The 19,806-nt window shown below is 57.9% G+C and overlaps 7 protein-coding genes and 2 non-coding genes across 9 annotated transcripts; 5 read left to right on the forward strand and 4 right to left on the reverse strand.

The window, feature by feature from the left end:
- Positions 1-488: 488 nt before the first annotated feature.
- Positions 489-595, forward strand: LY79DRAFT_t207. Its single transcript has one exon. It is a non-coding gene; the product is annotated as a tRNA-Val (tRNA).
- Positions 548-1,026, reverse strand: LY79DRAFT_337868 (uncharacterized protein). Its single transcript, XM_060552550.1, has one exon. It carries the CDS (start codon positions 888-890, stop codon positions 633-635), a length of 258 nt encoding a protein of 85 aa, XP_060410689.1. The 5' UTR covers positions 891-1,026; the 3' UTR covers positions 548-632.
- Positions 603-674, forward strand: LY79DRAFT_t208. The gene has a single exon. It is a non-coding gene; the product is annotated as a tRNA-Ala (tRNA).
- On the reverse strand, positions 755-3,294 carry LY79DRAFT_613420 (cofactor FMO1 FAD enzyme). Its single transcript, XM_060561964.1, has 2 exons — positions 2,075-3,294; positions 755-1,985 (listed from the first exon to the last, which is right to left on the reverse strand). Exons 1-2 carry the CDS (start codon positions 3,007-3,009, stop codon positions 1,163-1,165), a joined length of 1,758 nt encoding a protein of 585 aa, XP_060410690.1. The 5' UTR covers positions 3,010-3,294; the 3' UTR covers positions 755-1,162.
- A 17-nt stretch (positions 3,295-3,311) lies between these two features.
- LY79DRAFT_563714 (uncharacterized protein) lies at positions 3,312-4,231 on the forward strand. The gene has a single exon (XM_060558588.1). The coding sequence runs from the start codon at positions 3,634-3,636 to the stop codon at positions 3,859-3,861; it is 228 nt and encodes a 75-aa protein (XP_060410691.1). The 5' UTR covers positions 3,312-3,633; the 3' UTR covers positions 3,862-4,231.
- Positions 4,232-6,613: 2,382 nt separating this feature from the next.
- On the forward strand, positions 6,614-8,686 carry LY79DRAFT_592749 (uncharacterized protein; the record flags this gene model as incomplete). Its single annotated transcript, XM_060561465.1, has 4 exons — positions 6,614-6,955; positions 7,121-8,186; positions 8,208-8,266; positions 8,669-8,686. The coding sequence occupies 4 exons, from the start codon at positions 6,614-6,616 to the stop codon at positions 8,684-8,686; spliced, it is 1,485 nt and encodes a 494-aa protein (XP_060410692.1).
- A 1,768-nt stretch (positions 8,687-10,454) lies between these two features.
- LY79DRAFT_672369 (major facilitator superfamily transporter) lies at positions 10,455-12,359 on the reverse strand (the record flags this gene model as incomplete). Its single annotated transcript, XM_060564043.1, has 5 exons — positions 10,455-10,921; positions 10,987-11,273; positions 11,333-11,571; positions 11,634-11,693; positions 11,757-12,359. The coding sequence occupies 5 exons, from the start codon at positions 12,357-12,359 to the stop codon at positions 10,455-10,457; spliced, it is 1,656 nt and encodes a 551-aa protein (XP_060410693.1).
- Positions 12,360-14,318: 1,959 nt separating this feature from the next.
- Positions 14,319-16,971, forward strand: LY79DRAFT_582396 (family 31 glycosyl hydrolase; the record flags this gene model as incomplete). The annotated part of the gene is made up of 2 exons (XM_060560253.1): positions 14,319-15,926; positions 15,985-16,971. 2 exons carry the CDS (start codon positions 14,319-14,321, stop codon positions 16,969-16,971), a joined length of 2,595 nt encoding a protein of 864 aa, XP_060410694.1.
- A 214-nt stretch (positions 16,972-17,185) lies between these two features.
- Positions 17,186-19,080, reverse strand: LY79DRAFT_592752 (cytochrome P450 monooxygenase; the record flags this gene model as incomplete). The annotated part of the gene is made up of 3 exons (XM_060561466.1): positions 17,186-17,869; positions 17,945-18,496; positions 18,595-19,080. 3 exons carry the CDS (start codon positions 19,078-19,080, stop codon positions 17,186-17,188), a joined length of 1,722 nt encoding a protein of 573 aa, XP_060410695.1.
- Between the last annotated feature and the right edge of the window lie 726 nt (positions 19,081-19,806).

Here is a 19,806-nt window from a genome sequence, read left to right on the forward strand (position 1 = left end):
TGCGAGGGACACGCCTCGTCGCGGTCCGAGGCACCCTTGACTTGGAGATGGCGAGATCGCGATTCTGGACGCGCTCATTGGTCGCGCAGACTGATACAAGGCCCCGAGGGTTTGCGTGTTTCTACTTAGTCCATAGCAACCGCCTTCAAGGGCGTTTGCTCAAGGCCTGACAACATTGAGTCTTGTCTCTGCTGCTGTCATGGACGTCCGTGAATCCCACGCTCCCTGGCTCAAAGAGGGCCATCTAGGCTCGAGACGCACATTGTTGTTTTCTGGATTCCTGTCCCGGCTCGATACAAGATACATACCCAGTCCCCTGTCGACGCCATCGTCGTTAACCATTGGATGACACCCTGCATCTCGGCCCGCCTCTGCACCTCCAAATCCCTGTCCATCTCGCCCCCACCACACATCCCACTTCACACCGCCAGATATTCTCGCCTGGGAATAATAATCCCGCATTCCAGCCTGTCGTCCAACAACTAAATGGTCTGGTGGTGTAGTTGGTTATCACGTCAGTCTAACAGCTTCGAGAGACTCGCCTCTCTCTTGGCTAGCACACTGAAGGTCTCCGGTTCAAGTCCGGGCTAGATCATCCACATGGGCGATTGGTTTAGTGGTATAATGACCGCTTAGCATGCGGTAGGTCCAGGGTTCGATTCCCTGATCGTCCATCTTTTTGCTAACGAGCTTCGCTGCAGCTGTCCGGGTCCTTGGTCTGTATGAATAGTCTGTATGAATAGTCTGTATGAATAGTCTATATGAATAGTCTGTATGAATAGTCTGTATGAATAGTCTGTATGAATGGTCTGTATGAATAGTCTATATGAATAGTCTGTATGAATAGTTTGTATGAATAGTCTGTATGAATAGTCTGTATAAATAGTCATTTTGCCTAGATGAGGGAGAGTGGTTGTACAAGACTTGGTTGCTAAGCAAGAAGCAAGACACGATGAGAAGAATCAGCTATTTATAGACCTATGGCTGCGCATTATGTATTGACTGTATTCTTCCACTGTTCTCACCATCACAGTCCAGTGTTCTCTTCATAAACGCATGCATACATACATATAGCCTGGACAAACGACTCATTAAACGTGGGAACATGACATCGATATAACGAGGGTATCATCATCGCTCTCCGTCTCCTCCACCAAAGCCGCTACCTGTTCTGCGCAATCCACTCCGCCACCATGCCGCGGTAGTCCGGCGGCGCGTAGCTCTCAAACAGCTCGGCCCAGACCCCGGCCTTGCGCCGCGTCTCCACGCCGATGTCCCCGAGGAGCATGTCCCAGTACGGCAGCTGATCGAACACCAGGTCCGGGTAGCACCGGCCGTGCCCGTACGGCGCCCGGTACTGGGCCCACCGCTGCAGCAGCGCCGTCTCGTCCAACACCCGCCCGGCCCTGCGGTCCACGTCGAGCGACGGGATCCGGCCCTCCAGGTACGCCAGCGCCCACAGGCACTGCACCTCGAGCCGCATGATGTTGGCGAGGTTGCTGAACGCCCCGACGAACACGAGCGACCGGTCGTCCCGCGCCGCGAGCCCCGGCGGCGCGATGCCCCGGTACAGCCGCCACGGCGTGTAGGCCACCTCGGCCGACGCCCCCGGGTGGAACGCCCGCGTCTTGGACGACGACGGGTCGAGGAACGGCCCGTCCAGAAGCCGCGGGAAGCGCGCCCCGATGACGCCGTCGGCCCTGGCGTTGGCCTCGTTCCAGACCGCCGTCTGCTTCGGGCCCAGCGACGTCGTCGGGATGCCGAGGTCCGAGTGCAGCGACGCCGGCTCGAAGTTGATGGTCGGCTTCGCCGAGAAGCCCGTCGACGCCACCAGCAGGTCGGCGGTGAGCGTCGTGCCGTCGCCGAGGTGGATCGTGTGGTCGGAGAGGTGGTCGATGTCCTCGCGGTAGATCTGCACCGTGCCGTTGCGGACGTACTCGAAGAAGTCGTCCTCGAAGCTGAGGATGCCCGAGGCGGTACCGTACCTGCGTGACCGATCGTGTCAGTATTTTTACACATCTGCCCCAGATTCTCCTGTACGGCCAAGCAAAAAAGGGGGGAGATGGATGCTCACCAGAACTGATTCTGCTCGGGCTGCAGCACCTTGGTCTTCTCGTGCGTCTGGTACCCGCAGTCGTTGATGGTGTCGTTACGGATCAGCTTCCAGAACGTTCGGCTGACGACCCTCCCCACCGCGCTCTCGTGCAGGAACCGCCGCACCCACGAGAGGCCCGACAGGTCCGGGAACAGGCAAGGCGACATGAAGGCGCAGATGCGCCGCGTGACGAGCCGCTCGCGCCAGACCTTGAACGGGCCGAGCTGCGTGAACGCCGTCGCGACCCACACCGGCCCCCGCCCGGAGCGCCGGATCACCCACCGGACCTTGTGGCCCGTCGAGGCCGCGAGGTGCACGGCGTCGTACGCCGACTTGCTCCCGCCCAGCACCGCCACCGTCTTGACGTCCGGGGACGCGAACAGGTGCGCCTGCGGCCCCAGGTCGGACGAGTGCACGATCGGCGCCGCGAACGCCTCGGACCCGGGCATCTCGGGCACGTGGGGAACGGTGAGCACGCCGGTGGCGACGACGAGGCGCGCGCACGCAATCGTCTTCGCCTCGCCGGCCTCCTCGACGTCGACGCGCCACTCGCCCCCGTCCTCGGGCCGCGTGACGCGCACGACCTTTGTGTTCAGCTGGATCTTGTCCCACACGCCAAAGTGCTTGGCGTACTCGACGAGGTACTCGTGCATCACGGCGCCGAGCACGTGCTGCTTCATCTCGAGGCCGAACCGCTTGAAATCCATCGGGAAGTCGGAAAAGTCCATGGACGTCACGAGGTTGTTGGTCTTGAGGTTCGGGTAGATCTGCTCGCGGGACCAGACGCCGCCGACCGAGGCGCGGCCGTCGACGACGAGCACGTCGGCGGCCGGGTCGCGCTGGAGCAGGGTCTTGGCGGCGCAGAGGCCGCTGGGCCCGGCGCCGATGATGAGCGTCTCGACTGTAGGCGCCATGGCACACGGTTTTCCAGATCGCGATTTCGTAGGGGAGCTCGTTGTTTGGAGGGGGGGTGGGGGGCGCACTTCGGATGAGGAGGTGAGAGACAATAGTCAAGTTCAACGGTTCGGAGAGAGAACATGGAGAGATGCCCGTTGTTCTTAAACCCAAAAAAGGATGACCGGAACCAGTGGTTGGCTGATACCCAAAACACGACGACAGACTCTCGGGTTCTCCGGGTGAGTTTGGGACATCCTGAAATCTGCCCCAAAGGGCGATGAGGCCCCCTCATTCCCCCTCCCCCCCCCCCCCCCCCAGCTCAGAGTGCCGCATCTGATTTCGGTAACCAACATTGCCAACGAGGATTATGCGCTTGGTCGGGGAGGCGTCCGCCGGCGCGCGAGAGCTGAGCATCCGGATTCCGCTCATCGTCTGACGGTTATGTCGGAAGGGGAATAGACCAGGCGACAGAGAGACGAATAAGCTGACATATCTGCCCTGTGGCGGTCCTTTGTCATGGCCAGCGCGCAATCATCGGGCCGCGAGCTGTATACTCAAGCTTTCCTCGCGACGCGCCACCTGCAATTAGGCGATGCCATGGGCCCTCCAACTAGCACTAGCTGCCCATTCCTCTGGAGACGATGTCAGTCCTTTGTGCGACCACGGGCGCAGGTGTCAGACAGCGCATGCATGAGGCGCATTCCAGCCCCTTGGGAGATGGCGCAAGTCTAGCGTCCCACGACTCTGGGTCGCCGGCGGCTGAGGCCAGCGCAGTCGAGCGTGGCGTTCTCGAACGAGTGAGCTTGGAACCTAGGGGGGGGCGCCGACTGCTTCCGCCTCTCGATCCTTGGTGCGGATTCGCATGTTGATGGTTGGCAACTTTGTCTTAGACTGTGAGGAGGATGAGGGGCGAAATTGGGACGGTTAAAGCGTGTACCACGGTGAAAACTCGCACGTCCCTCTCCATTCCACCCGTGTTAGCCGGCAATCTGTTACTAGATGATAGTAACCACACCAGGGAGACACAACGGTTGCCAGAATTCGTATCAGCTGACGTTTAGTTTGGCAGCGCTGTCCACTCAGGTTTCCCATCTACTCAGCAGCAGACGCTTTTCTTCTTGATCCTCTTCTCTGTACGCCAACGTTTGTTTCCACGTGGTCGCCTACATATGCATGATCAGCGGCAGAGCGTCGTTTCGGGGGCTCAGGGAGACCAGATCCCCGAACGCCACAGGCCCCAAAGAGCTGCCGGATTGCCGGCTGGATGTGCTCGAGGGCATCGGCATGTAGTCTGATAACGTGTCGAGCATGCGGCAGCATCCGCTTGCCAAGGACGCGCCACGTGTTGCGCGCTCATTAGTACGTCGGCGAGGTCGTCGGAATATACCGTATTCGAGACCGGGAGACGTGTTCTCGGCTGTCGTCCGTCAGTGAGACCGGGCATGCCAGCTAGCCGAAATCGACCTTTGTGAGTGCCACTCTGTCCTACGGTAAGTATGGGCTTCTTTGGCACTGAATATGTCTTGCTTATCTGGCAACGCCTCTCACTCTCTTTCCATTTTGGCGCTCCTCACAAACCTGTACTGCACAAACCCTCGGACGAGTCCATAACCTTCACCAATAACATTCGCGCTTTTACCGAAATAACGGTTCCTTCTGATGTTTCTGCCACGTCGGGAAGAGCCGTCTTGGCGCTTGTGAATGAGCTCGATGTGGGCATGGAGACCAAAAACATCAAGGAGAACCTCGGAGGGACCTCAGTTGAGACGCTCTCGGTGTGTATAGCTCTGGATTCATCCCAAAAATCTCGCAACCCAAGAACATCCTCAGCAGAAAGACTGGCACCAGTATCAAGACTTACTTGACTTGATTTGAGTGATTGAAAACAATGTCGAGTCGGATAGAGAATCAAATCATACGAACAAGTGGAAAACCATTTGACCAAAGTAACCGAGGCCTCTGCACGGCCTGGAACGATTGGACCTGGGTTATTAAAGTTTTGAGATTGGCGCGGGTGATAATGCTGCGCCAAACTCCCCGGCGCAGTCCGGACCCAGCGCCAACCCAATATTGATACAAGTAGCAATGCCTTACCAGATCATCTACAGACGGATATCATCTCCTCTGCGGTTAAAGGCTTGAGATGTATTGTTTTTCTACCAATAATTACACTCAACCCCCCCACCCCCCCCCCCCCCCCCCCCCCCCAAAAAAAAAGCAAAGAAAAGAAAAGAAAAATACCCTAGATATAGATCGACGCTCGTCGACCTCAGTTCAATATGCTTTGACTTTCGATAAAGTAATGATGGCGACGGTCATTCCAGCTTGCTACCGCAGGCGATGTCGCGTATGTCCGCATCCAAGTGGAAGCTTCTGACAGTCATCAGAATCATCGACAACGTCAATGAACCTTTCTTTTTCATGCTCTCATCAACGGGCCTCTAGCCACTTTTCGGTGACAGCGACGATTGCCACCTCGCCTCGGAAACGCTCTGGGGCCGCCCCATCCCCTGGAAGATGTCCATCCTGAACTATCAGCAGGAATTCATCGACAGCGATCCCTGAGACAGTAAGTTTGGCTCTGACAGCACGGCTTCCACGGAAAAGGGGCCGGATCCCAGGAACGGAATACGGTTCGCCAGCTAGGTCGCGCACGACTAAGGTTTCGAAACGCCCTTGGCCGGACCAGGCTCGGACCAAATTGCGTTCTGCGTCATTAAATCGCCGTATGCAAACACAGACCGATTTATCGTCCGCGAATCCGTAATGATGCGTGCGACGTACGGCCCAATATCCGCCTGACTGCGTTTCTGAGCAAACCTCCAAGAGACCTGACAAGATATCTGTCGCGCTAAAAACGACGCCGTTAGTCGCAGCAACACAACTAACGCCTTATATCACATCGTGACAATATCACTTAGCGTTGAGCTGTTTCTTTTCACATACTCAACGCGATTTTGTTGAACTTGTCCGGCTCCTAGTCTGGTGATACGTAGATAGCTAAGGAGTATCAAATCTGCCGGAGCCGATAGATCGGTACCGAGGGTCGGCTCCGGAGCCCGGAGCCGAAGGCCCCACACACAGTCCACTGATCGGATCCAACCCACCAGTAAGTGCGCAAGTAGGTAAGATGATGTGTATTACAGGACGCGGCGTCAGGATGCCAGCGTGATTCTGTTTTAATCCTTGGAGGATAGCCCGGACTAGCTTCTGTGGCCCACCTGCAACCTAAGCTGATATGCCCCTGTATTTTTTCTTCTTGCAGGTGGTGCAAAGGTAACAGCCGTAGAACTGGGATACGATGGACCCTATGGTGATAAAATGACGGCCCACGGGGCTTCGGCGGCGTGGCCCGCAAGCTTGACAGGGGTTTTGGTGTCCTCCATACAAAAGACCTTTCGCCTGTCTGCCCTGTCCCTTCTTCTCCTCTGTAGAACCAGCAGACGCAAACACCGGGAAACGCCCTACGGATATCCATCTCCAAGGCCGCGTACCATGCTGCGACCAGCTAGCCTGGCCACGGCTATAAGCTCGCGGCCGCGTCCGTTCTGGACCGGTTCTTCTCCGTGTAGACATCGGACCCGGCCACGAACTTACCCATTCGTTGCAGTCAGGACAGTCATGGATGACAGAGACAGGGAGGACCTCGCCGTCTATAGCGGAACTGCCTTGCGGCAAAACCAAGCAAGATGGGGCGCAAGCGACGACCTCCTCGTCCATGGCATTCGACACGTCGAAGCCTTCGCCACGTCCTCGGAGGTCGCACGCGTCTGCTCGGGTGTCGACCTGTACACCAGGGCCCGAAACGCCCGTCTCATCATGAGTAACGCTATCCCAGACATGGCCTCTGCGGCGGAGAAGCCATACTGCATCTGGTATCCCGACGTCGCCACCGAGAACACCTATCGCGAGCTTGTCCGCCGGTACCCGGACATGCGCTACCAAGCCGGCCGAGCCTGTGCCGTCGCGGGATACAAAAAGCTTTACGACGACCTCGGCTTGATGCCGGATGTCTCGATTGCCGAGGAGGCCCGGGACAATGGCCACGCCAACATCTTCGAGGCCATCGTCGCTCAGCCTGTACGATATGCCGTCATGAACGACTACACGCGATCTGTTAACCTACAGAACCCGCAACCGGGGGCTTGCCTCAACGGGGACGCCGCCGTGCGATCTTCCCTGCAACGCCATGCAAGCCCTGAAGAGGTCGAGGCTGCCTCCAAGGAATACGAGCCCTTGATACGCCTCTGGCCCGCCCACTACTTCGATATCCAAGAAGACTCCAATGCCGGCCCTTACAAGTGGCCCCGGCCCGGGTGCGCTGTCTTGAAGGACGGGGACATCAACCTACTGCATAAGCCCCTCCCCAGGGACTTGCCTCCCCTCAACAAAGACATCTTGATCCTTATGGCCGCCTGGGATGGCAACATCGACCGATACGCTCGCCTGCGCCGCCCGGTCACCATCCCGAACGAGGTCTCGGCCGTTGTGCGGGGAGCGTACCACCACACGCCGTTCGCGCGCTGGCTTGAAGCGTGTGTTGACGAGATTTTCTCCTGTGACTACGACAACACCCTTGTCTGGCAAGCCGTCCACGCGAGGTTCATCATGGACGACGACCTCTCTCGTATTGACAGCGAGGTCAGGGGCGAGAGGCTTCCCGAGTTCTTCTGGTGGCCCCACTGTCCGCACGAGGATACACTGCGCGAGCTGGCGTGGCGCCGGCCCGACTTGGAACACCAGACCACGCTTGCCTGCATCGCTGGAAATCACCGTCGTCTGTTCCTCGAACTTTCCGAGGGCACAAAGCCAACACAGCAGCAATGGGAGGCCGCAATCTCGTCTCCGAACGAGTTCTACCGGAAACACCTACAGCAGCGCGCCAAGGAAGAGGGGTTCAAGCTGCAGCAACGCATCAGTTTTAACCTGCCGGGAGGCGAAGCGTGGCCCCCCGAGTCCCACTGGAGTAAGGACTACCTGCGACCCAACAAGGAGTTCTATAGAGGCTACTATGCCCTGGCCATGCCGCCAGAGCTCGTCAACATGCCCGACAACCACAGCGAAGACTGGGAAGAGGAGTGGAGCCCGCCTGAGGGAAACCTTCTGAACTATCACATGCATCTGCAGTTAGGCGCTTGGCAGAGACTAATTAGTGCTACTGATAGGACGAGGCAAGAAGCGAAGGCTAAGGGGGGTATCCGTCTATATGCAACAGACGAGGACCGGAAACGCAGAACGGGACCGCCTCCCCAGCCAAAGTATCCAAAAACGTCAGTGATTCCTGGTTACATACAAGGCTAAGTACGTCAAGCTACGACTACTCTTTGTTACGTACTCATAGTTGTCCCCTACGTCTTAGGTAATGATAGCGACTAGTGTCTAGATAGGGGCGTGGTTGCTTAGTGTTAGAAAATAACAAGGAGTTTACCCTCTATAAAACAAGCTGCTTTTACCTTACTGTTTGTTGCTGTCACAGGACTTACAGGTCGGCGTGTAGATCGCCTTTAAGGATAATTCTCTTCCCTCACACTAGAACCTCAACCAAGGTTCGTTTCTAGTAACACACCTTGGTTGTTTCCTATGAGGCCGTAGTAGCTATCAAAGGGGCCGTTTTCAAGCACATACAGTCATTCCGTAGAACCTACGTTCAGAGCTCTCTCGATCCATCACTATAAGACTAGTAAAGTAGATTAAGCAAGCTACGCCGCTTTCATGCCCACAACTCAGAGACGCTAGTCCTTCCTAGTGTTCACGTATTATAGTATTCGGCTTGTTAGGGAAAAATAAGGGTATAGTAGGGGTTCTCCTGAGTAGGGGTTAGGATCAAATTCTTCCTCATAATGTAGTACACTACTTAGGGTCCTTATTGTCCTATCTGTATAAAGGATTTAGTAAGGATCACAGGGTATTCGTATATACTAGATATCCAGCTTAGGGGGTGACGCTTCTAATTAATAGTTATCTGTTACTTTAATTATGCGTAGGGAACAGAAGAAGCCATCTAGGTGAACCGTATTCGCTGTAGTATATATCATTAGTAACCCATAGGTACTTAGTGCTAGGCCCCTTCAATTGTCATGTTAATACAGGTCAAAAAGACGCTCTACTAACCGCAGGTCCTAACTGTAAGCTCAAGCAGTTACAACCAGGGCCCGCGATCACGTGGTCTCCGGACAGGTTCATTGCAGGTGGAGTTGTAAAGCTGTTCAAGCAGCCGGATTTGAACCTAAGAACTTTCAGCCAACCGGCAGTTGACCAGATATACTGGGCAGCCGTGGGTTGGGACACATCGACATCTTTGGCGTACAACGTGAGGGCTTCCCTGACCTCCGGGCTGAAAGGCGCATGCGTGGAGCCGGTGTGGCTCCTAGTCGGGGCGTTCCTCGTGGGATCGTTTCATCCGCAGACCGAGACGTGGCGAACAAAGGGGTTCCAAGTGACGGACGAAGCCGCTCGGAAGATATTCTCCGGCGCAGCTGTCGGGTCCATGTACGTCTGGAAGAACGTTACATCGCTGAAAGAAGCGTTGAGAGAGGGGGTCGACGAGGACAGCCTCCTTCTTACGTGGAAGAGCGCAGCGGCTCATTTCTCTGATCTACTGGCGCAAGTTCTTGACCTGAGCCAGGACACGGAGAGCGAGATCTTCAACGTGCTATGGTTTGGCACTGACAACACATACACGATACGTTGTCCAGGACGGCACCCGCGACGGGATTAGCTAAAACTACGGATGCACCTCAGTCAACAATCACGGCATCTCTGATTACCATTTACCCCTTAATGTCCAGAGTGATTGATTCGGTCGAGTTAACGAAGAGAGTCGTAGACTTTGAACATAGTACACAAGGTACTATCAACGATGAGGTGCAGTCCTACCTGAATTCAGTTTTGACCAAGGCTCTTGATCGACTTCCTCAACATCGCCGACGCGCTACGCTTTATGGGAAAAGTCCTTAGATACATGGAGACTACTATAGCTGAATAATGTCAGCCCATGCTTTCTGGTGCCCTATTGCTAGCAATATGAGGATTGCCTATTCAATCAAGATAGTACGTCCCTACCGTAGTGCTTGACCTCGTTATCATCGTCAGTCAACCTGAAGGAATCTTAGGCTCGGTGTTCATTACACCAGAAGCGATGAACCAGGTTTGACCGAAACTCTGACCATGGCTCATGGGCGAGGCTCGACCTTCAGTAGTTGCTCCTGAGACAAGACGGGCGAGCATACCATATCGCATACGAAGTATAGCACGTGCACCTGACAGTTTTGTCACCATCAAGTCTTTGGAAATTTCATTTCTCGTGGTATTTCGTTTCTACCTTGGCCGTATGACACCTCTACGGCGCTTCCGGTGTCTGCGCATCTTGTTGGCAACAACAAGGAGTCCTAGACAGGCCTTTGAACAAACTATGCCAATGATGAAACCGGGTATATCTGCGCCGCCTCGCGGTAACTCTGCTTTAAAACACAAAACAAAACTCTTCATTCTCCAGATCCGTCAGGTCGTCAAACGCCCTCGCGCCGACGTCTTCCGGCACGGGCTCCTCGCCAGACGCACCCATCTCGTGGCCGGCCTCACCCGTCTTGCTCGCGGCCTGGTCCTGCTTCATCTTCTCGGCCTCGGCGGCGGAGAGCAAGCTGGTGTCGACGATGACGGCGCTCTTGCCCATGGCGACGCGGCGCTTGCTGTGCGAGCGGTTGAGGAAGGCGAGGTACAGGCTTGTCGTGATGACCAGGACGACGATGACGCAGTAAAGGGCAAGGTTGGAGGTCAGGCCGCGGGTGTATTTGGGCGACTCGGACGGCTTGTACAGGAGCGGGCCGACGATGTTGCCAACGGACTGGCCGACGAAGAGGAACGCGGATGTGCACTTCCTTTTGGTGTCACCGGCCGTGTTGGCGGCGGACCAGCTGTAGATAAGAGGAGCTGGGGTGACATGTTAGTCGGGAGGTTTTCCTGGCGGAGGAGGCGAGAAGGGAGAAAGGGCTTACTGATTCCGGGGTAGACAGAGATGAGGTAATATCCGATTAAACGCGCGGCTTTTTGGCCGGTGGTAGGAAGAACCAGCAACACGACGCAGCCGACGATGGGGGGGACACAGAGTCCGGCAATGACAGGGCCCTTCTTGTGGATCTTGGTGGCTATCCAGGAGCCCCCAACGGTGGAAACGAGTTGTACAAAGCCAAAGGGGATGTTGAAGAGGATGGTCTGGAAGGAGTCGAAGCCGAAGGACTTGACGATCAAAGGGCCAAAGGTGGAAATACCTCCGGAGGGGATACTGCGGCAGTGTCAGCAGGCCGGTAGCGACAGGTTACAGGAACGGCGGTGAACACTTACGAGATGGAAAAGACCAGGAAGAACCAACACCAGGTCTTCACATCCAGCAGGCTTTCCTTCAGGTGATCCCACCGCCATTCGCGTGACATGACACCCTGCTGGTTCATGCGGAGACGCTCAATGGCGATGAGCTTGTCGTGCTCCTTGAGGAACTTTGCCTCGACAGGGGAGTCGGGCATGAAGATGAACATGACGACGGAGAACACGACCGTGATGATACCGAAGAACATAAAGATGATCTAGTTGATGTCAGGGGAGGGGGGAAGTTCAGCAGGGTCATAGGAGGGAAGGAAAGACGTACCTGGTACTCCTTGAGGGGCGACGAGATGTGGCCGAGACCATACGTGATGAGACTACCAAACTACGGGATATCAGAGATGGGGGGAGGAGGGCATTGGCCAGCTTAGGAGGTGACAATACACACCATGTTGGTAAAGCCGTTCATGGCATACCAGTAGCTGATTCTCAGCGTCTGCTCGCGTCGGCGCCACCACATCTGGGTGATGGCGACGAACGAGGGCGCCACGCTCGCCTCGAAGGCGCCGAGGAAGAACCTGGCCGTCATCAGGCCGCCAAAGTTGTGAGCGGCGGCCATGCAGGACAGCGTGACGCCCCAGAAGGCGACCATGCAGCTGGTGAACTTGCCGATGGGCAGCTTCACCAGCAGCCAGGCGAGCGGGAACTGCATGACGAGCTGGGCGAGGTAGACGACGGAGCCCAGCCAGCTGTACTGGTCGCCGACGAGGTTCGTGTCCTGGATGAGGCCGAAGACGGAGGCGTAGGCGAGGGTGGACTTGTCGATGCCCTGGAGGAAGTAGACGAAGAGCATCAGGGGCAGGATGACCATGTCGATGCGGCGCAGGACGCGGGCGTTGTCGGCGGGCGTGACGACGACGCGGTCCTCGGGCGAGGCGCCCGCCTTGCCCAGGAGCTCGGCGGCGGCATCGCGGCGGTGGGCGGGCTGCACGGGCGCGTGCTCGACCTGGTCGACGGGCGTCTTGCTGGTATCCTCGGTGGTGGTGGCCATGATGACTCTCTGTGCTTCGTCGTTTCCCTCTGACCAGACACACGGATTCTTTGTGTTGAAAGGTAGGCAAGGCTGGCTCAGGTGAAAGCGAGATACAGTCGATAAGGGACCAGAACGAACGGGAGAAGTGGGAAGAGCAGTCGAGATATGGGCAGCCATCAGCCCGGGAACATATCGGCTGACAGCCCGGGTGCGACTCGGTTGCCGAGAGCAAGTGACGAGGGGTGGATCATCACATTGTTCATCATTGGTGTGTATCATTGGTGTGTATCCGTATCTCAGAGCATCAAGCCAGGACTGGGGGGGACAAGCGATTGGCAGGGGGGGTGCCGTTGGCCAAGACCATGGCGGCGGTGTCAACAGAGCCTCAAGTGATTTTTCCAAGGAAAAAGGACGCCTTATCGTCACCCGATTGGTTCAGCAAGTGTGCAAGGAGTCCAAGATGACGGACCATGTGTGACGAAGTCGACTTCACATCTTGACTATAGCTGCACGCAGTACTCGGCTGCCAAGCAAGTAATTCCTCACGGTCGAAAACAAACCGCCATCTGGTCTTGATGGCCAGGGGTCGTCGGTCAGACCAGGAAGGACTTCACGCGGCACGTTGTCCGTCCCAATATGTCGGCGACAAGCTGAGGAACGGGTTCAACTTGACTCGTTCCGTAAGCGCGGAACGCACAACATGGAGTCCCTCACCAGTAAGAAAAAGCATCACGAGTGTGGCCCGGGTCAGCGTTGACGTTTCGTAACCCGAACTCTTTGTGTGGGGTTGTTGGGGTTCGGAAAAGAAGCTAACATGTCCCTCCCCCACATGGAAAACCGGCTTCTCCGCGCGGGGAACTTTGGGGATTTACTTTCTTTCGTGGAGGAGGGAAAAGGAGGAGAAAGGGGGGAGAGGGCGGCGAAGGACCGCGGAGAGAACCGGCACAATGGACTGGCTGCCCCAGACGACCCCAGACATTGGAAGAGAGAAGCGGAGGGAAATGCGGAGGAGAGTTGCCTTGGTTGGACAAGAGGACCATGGATGAGACGACAATGGCGCGGACGGGGCTGTCAGAGCACCGGAAGATGGCCGATATCGTGACGAGCCCACCGAGACGACATGATGTTCTTGAGCCACTCCGGCTCTCATTGGCTGTGGTCCGTAACTTGCCGACCTCCATTGCCAAGCCGGCGGGGAGGATTCGGAGATGAAGAGCCACGTGATGGTCTAAAGCATGGTGAGAGAAAGATCAGCTCGTTAATGTGCTCCCCGCGTAGCATACGGCGGTCTATAACCGCTTTTGGGGCGGCACGGGTGTCGGCATCTAACCGCTTTTGGGTCGGCTTATGATACGATCCTACAGCAAACACTCCACAACGGCTCGGACAAGCCCCCGCCGACGAGTCAGAGATCCGACACTCATTGGTCCTGGTCTCCATCCGTGACAGCAGCCGTGTAAACTACCCCGTCCGCAACCCCTCATCAGTCTGGGGGATGTGGATATCCGGGTGGCTTTCGGTGGGGGGAACGTCTCCTCTTCAATGGTAATGGTGTCTCGTGAAAAGGGACGCGTCGTTGGTCCATCACACTCTGCATGAGGTTCGGCCAAACACGAGCTGCCAAGTCAGGTTCACGATGCCAGAGGACCAAAGCCGCCGGTTTGCGGCAGTGCGGTTTGTACGAGAGAAGGGGCGACATCGGGTGAGGCCTCGAAAACTTTGTCCTTTTACTGGATCTCCCAGCATCCGATTCCCCTCATCCTGTCTATGTATCCGTAGTATCTGCATGCAAAGTCCAGCATCCTTCCTCAACCCCACCTGCTTTGTGTGTTTTGCTCACATCCGCTCGGCAATAAGAACGGTCTGCTTGCCTGAATACATACGTCCTTTCGTTCTGTCTTGTGCCTTTCTTTTCCTCATTCACGAAGCTGGAGTGCGGATAGTCCCAACCAGAGACCCAGATATCACTTGCCCAAGATGCTTCTCCAAAACGAGAGGATTCCTACAAAGTACGCACCCCAAGAGGCAAAGGGGGCGGCTTCAAATGCTTCCATCCAGCTGCAGTCATCAGAGGGCCAGACCGAGCCCTTCACCTTCACATTCGAGGTCGTGAGGCCAACCGTCTTCCGCACCACCGTCACCTCCAAGTCCCGCCCCCTGCCCCCCTTCCCTAGCGCACACAAGCCCAGCTCTGGCTCGGCGCCCACGGATGTCGAGGTCAAGACGTCGGAGGGCACACAAACCTTCACCACCTCGGCCGCAAAGGCCACCGTCGAATGGACCGGCGACACGCCCATCGTCTCCCTCTACGCCGGCCTGGATGCCACGGGCAAACCTATCCACGCGGACCTGCCGTTCCGCTCGTACGCCGCCGACGGCCCCGGCATCGCCCATTACTCGGTGTACAAGAAGGGCACGCTACACGTCGGCCTCGGCGAGAAGGCGGCGCCCATGGACCTGAGCGGCCGCGGCTTCATCATCTCGGCCAGCGACACCTTCGGGTACGACGCCTACCGCACGGATCCGCTGTACAAGCACATCCCTCTCCTCATCAATGTCACGCCCGAGGGCGCCGTTGGCATCTTCTCCACGGCGCACTCGCGCTCGACGTGGTCCATCGGCTCCGAGCTCGACGGCATGTGGGGTGCTTACAAGGTGCACCGCCAGTCCCACGGCGGCCTCGAGGAGTACCTCGTCGTCGGCAAGACCGTGGCCGAGGTCGTGCACTCGTACGCCGAGCTTGTCGGCTTCCCCCTGCGCGTTCCGAGGTACATGATGGGCTACATCGGCGGCGGTATGAAGTACAGCGCCATGGACACCCCGCGCGCCCACGACGCCATCATGAGCTGGGTCAAGCAGTGCGAGAAGCACGACATCCCCTTCTCGGCCTTCCAGATGAGCTCCGGCTACACCGTCGCCGAGACGGAGCCCAAGACCCGCAACGTCTTTACCTGGAACTACCACCGCTTCCCGGACCCGCGCGCCTTCACCCGCGAGGCCCACTCCCACGGCCTCCGCCTGCTCGCCAACGTCAAGCCGTACGTGCTCGCCACCCACCCGGAGTACAAGAAGCTGTCCGCCGCCGGCGCCTTCTTCAAGGACCCCAACACGGGCAAGACCGCCGTGACGAGGCTCTGGAGCGCCGGCGGAGGCGAGAGCGGCGAGGGAAGCCACCTCGACTTCACCAGCAACGCCGGCTACCAGTGGTGGTACGACGGCGTCGTCGCGCTCAAGAAGGTCGGCATCGACGTCATGTGGAACGACAACAACGAGTACACCGTCCCCGACGACGAGTGGCAGTGCGCCCTCGAGAAGACGGACCTGGTGCCGATCCCCGAGGGCCTCAGCCGCAAGGACGTCGGCATCTGGGGCCGCGCCATCCACACCGAGCTCATGGGCAAGGCCTCCCACGATGCCACCATCGAGGGTAAGCCCGAGGAGCGCCCCTTTGTCCTGACGCGCAGCGCCACGGCCGGCACCATGAGGTACTGCGGTGCCTCGTGGAGTGGTGACAACGTCACCGCCTGGGAGTCCATGAGAGGCGGCAACTCCTTGGCCCTGAACGCCAGTTTCTCTCTTCTTCACGTAAGTCCCGGCACACCTCCCTTTTTCTGTCCCTCGTGATCACGTCACTAACAAGCAGCAGTGCTACGGACATGACATTGGAGGCTTCGAAGGACCCCAGCCCACCCCGGAGCACCTCGTCCGCTGGATCCAGCTCGGCGTGCACTCGCCGCGCTTCGCCATCAACTGCTTCAAGACCAGCGAGGAGGACAACCTCATCGGCGGCGTCATCGAGCCGTGGATGTACCCGACGGCGACGCCCATCATCCGCGCCACCATCAAGCGCCGCTACGAGCTGGTGCCCTACACCTACTCCCAGAACCTGCGCGCCCACCACACCGCCGTGCCGCCGCAGCGCTGGACCGGATGGGGCTACGAGTCCGACCCGGAGGTGTGGACCAAGGAGATCAAGAACGGCGACACGCAGTACTGGTTCGGCGACGCCTTCGTCATCGGCGGCGTGTACGAGCCCGGCGTCGACACGGCCAAGGTCTACCTCCCCAAGAAGGGCGACGGCAGCGACTACGGCTTCCTCAACACCAACGCCCCCTACGAGCACTTCGAGGCCGGCAAGTGGCACACCGTGCTCTCGCCCTGGTACACCTCCATCCCCGTCATCGCGCGCGTCGGCGCCGCCGTGCCGGTCGGCAAGCCCGTCGACACGACCTCCCGCAAGGAGGACGACCCGGAGTTCCCGAACCAGGCCAAGGACGACTGGCGCGGCGTCGAGATCTTCCCGCCGCCCGCGCTGCGCGGCGCCGCCGCCAAGGGCGTCGTGTTCGAGGACGCCTGGTACGAGGACGACGGCATCAGCCGCGAGGTGGCGGCCGAGTTCAAGTTCACGATCCGCTACGAGATCGTCGACGACGCCATCTCCGTCGATGTGAAGGCGGCCGTCACGGAGGGGTCCAAGGAGGGCTGGAGCCCGCTCTGGCTCGACAAGGGCATCGACGTGCTGCTGCCGGTGGGCGAGGAGAGGCGTGTCGTCGCCAAGGCGGGAGAGGCTACCGAGAAGGCTTTGGATGCGAGGGGGCGCAGGACGTGGAACGTCCCCGTATCCCTGTAGCTGAAAAACATCTTGTAATATTGTAACGCACCAAAACTTGGGACTATGTATGAAATGAGACAAGTGTCATGACAACACAATGATGTTCTTCGCCATCTCCACGTTTATAAAGATGAGACGCCTTGATCGACCTCGCGGAGGCACGCCAAACCCAGACTTAGACCAGCAGACCCCAAGGTCCCGTCACAATCAACGCCGCGTTAGGGAGCTTAAACTACACCTTTTCCAGCTTGACGTAACACGACTTCGGTATCGTCGTGAGCCCAGAGTAACTGTCCCAGCTACTGAGCTCCTCGCTGAGCTCCAGGAACTCGAAACTCCAGACCAAAAGGAACAGCACGATCCTCATCTCCAAATACGACAACCTCTTCCCGAAACACGCCCGCGGCCCGTGCCCAAACGTCATGAACGGCCCCGCCTTCGAGTCGAACACCTCGCTCCCGCTCCCCTCCTTCAGCCACCGCTCCGGCACGAAGTCTCCCACGTTCTCCGAGTCCCACGCGTGCGTCCTCTTCAGGATGCTCTTCCCGCTCTCCGACCGCTTCGAATCGTCGACCGGGACCGCGGGACGCAGGACCCCCGGCCCGTGGGACAGGAACATGATGATCGTCCCCTTCGGTATCGCCGCGCCGAGGATCTGGGTGTCGACAAGAGCCTCGCGCGTCATGAGGGGGAGGGCCTTGCAGCAGCGAAGGACCTCTTCGACGACGGCGTCGAGGTACGGGATCGAAGTCTTGATGATCTCGCCGACGGACGGCGGGGCGTCGGCGGAGGGAAAAGCCGCGCGGAGTTCGGCCCGGAGACGGGTTTGCGCGGACTGGTTCCGGGTGAGGAACTTGATACCCCACTGCGTTGCCGCCGACGTTGTGTCGTGCCCAGCGACGAGGTAGCCGAGGAGCTGTAGGGGGGGTTAAGGGTGGTACTTGGTCAGTTTCGCGGCCCTGCGGTGGCAGGAATCGGAACCAAAACTCACCTCGTCTTTGATGGTGCCCGAGTAGTAGTCAGGACTCCTCCCTTCCTTCTCCGCAATCGACCTCTCCCGGATCAGCATCTGGTCCATGGCACATCTTGGCGGCAGCCCGGCCTCGATCCTCTTCACCGCGTTCCCCAGCTCCCGAGTCTCCATGACGGCCCTCTCGACAAGAGCTTCCTTGATCGACTGCTGTCTCAAGATGGACCAGCTTCGCAGACGAGGGAACGCCGACGATAAGAGGGTGCCGGCGGCTTCCCCCATGGCGCTAAGGGCTTTGACCAGGGGATCCGGCTGCGGGTTCTCAAGCTTCACCGGGAGGTTTTGGTCGCCGGACGTGGCAGGCGGCGATGGAATGGACTCAAAGTGCGCGACGTTGCGCGCCGTGATGTTCCTGGCCGGGTCCGGGTTGAACGCGGCAGACAGGATGACATCGAGGGCCACGTTATGGATATCTTTGGCGGCTTCAAAGGGCCGTCCGTTGCTGATCCTGTTCTTCTGCTTCCAGAGCTCGATGAGACGCACCGAGCTGTCATAAATCTCTGGCCCCGACACCTGTTTTTGTTCGGCCCCGCCCCGGCCCTCGGTCAGCAGCTGCGCCCTGCTATGACGGCGACGGCCATTGGCAGCCCCGACAGGGACGCTCTTCTCACCTCGTTCAGGAAGCCCGGCAACATCAGGTCTTTGCCCAGCTCCCGGTTCTTCTTGAGCCGGGGATCACCATCCGCCATCGTGAGACGATGGTTGGGGATCAAACCGGCCAGCATGTCCTTGAGCTTGCTATTCCTCTTGAACTCAGACGTTCGACGCATTGAGATGTCCTGCACCTCGACCGGGTCGGCGCAGAGCACGAGAGGGCGCGTGAAAGGACCGAGGAAGACCTGTACGAGAGGGGTATTGTGACGACGGGGCTGGTCGGCGAGCCACTCACGTCGAGATGCCGCGGAGCCTACTTCCGGAAGGTCGCCCAAGACCCGTTTCGCTGAGCCAACGTTGTAGTGTATTCCCTCGAGGGGCTTTGGAAGCGCCGCGTTGCGCAAGATGTAGAGAAAGAGTAGCACACCGACGATGGCCATCATCCATCTAGGCGGTGCCCGTGACAGGACATCGCGTAGTCTATTTTCCATCTTTTCTTCCATCTCGACAGGTCGACCACAGTAGAAGCAGAGTTAGAGATAGGGCCACGACAAGATTGAGAGGATGCTCGGGGGCTCGGTGTGGATTCCCAGTGCAACTTTATAGAAGCTGTGCCCATTCCGGGTGAGGCGCCAACTCTATGCCCCCATCCTGCCACTCCTTCAGGATCTAGCGGGCTCCTTCAACCGGGAGAAAGTGTGATATAACCGCGAGCTTTTATATATAATGGCCAACGTGCTGCTTTGCCCAATGGGATGGGAGAAAGGTCCGAGGAATGGAAGGAGAAAACCCCCAAGGAATGGGTAAAGTTCCCGACTCTTCCGGCCTGATGGCCCCAATCGCATGCTTCCTTTCAGCTTGGTGTGCGTCAAAAAAGCTTCACTACAGGTACAGTCAGATTTTAGTGAAATGCTTAGCCAAAGACAAGTCGGGAATCACTATCGCCGGAAATGGCTGATTGGTGCAGCGGATTCTGTACCAGCAAACCAATGTGTTTCCACTTCCTCAGTCGACCTCGCTCCGGACGAGGATATCCGTCCACACAATGAAATCGGTAGTCACGGTCAATGGCACTCGGAACCTACGATAAGTGTTCAAGATGGTGTCATTGGTGCTGGCGACAACGTATTCTGCTGAATAATTGACGTGAGCCGACGGACCAATCGAAGTAGCTGATGGCGTTACGCTATAATCCAGACTCTACCAATTCCGGTGTAGCCGGAGGCTAC

This window comes from Colletotrichum navitas (assembly GCF_030913465.1).
Source record: "Colletotrichum navitas strain CBS 125086 chromosome Unknown LY79scaffold_64, whole genome shotgun sequence".
NCBI classification, from domain to species: Eukaryota; Fungi; Ascomycota; class Sordariomycetes; order Glomerellales; family Glomerellaceae; genus Colletotrichum; species Colletotrichum navitas.

Excerpts from the sequence above, each read along its gene's own strand:
- LY79DRAFT_613420 (XM_060561964.1), bottom strand. The coding sequence starts at position 3,009 with ATGGCGCCTACAGTCGAGACGCTCATCATCGGCGCCGGGCCCAGCGGC. Across the intron at positions 1,986-2,074 it reads CCCGAGCAGAATCAGTTCTG|GTACGGTACCGCCTCGGGCA; the intron begins GTGAGCATCCAT and ends TCGGTCACGCAG.
- LY79DRAFT_563714 (XM_060558588.1), top strand. The coding sequence starts at position 3,634 with ATGTCAGTCCTTTGTGCGACCACGGGCGCAGGTGTCAGACAGCGCATG.
- LY79DRAFT_337868 (XM_060552550.1), bottom strand. The coding sequence starts at position 890 with ATGACTATTTATACAGACTATTCATACAGACTATTCATACAAACTATT.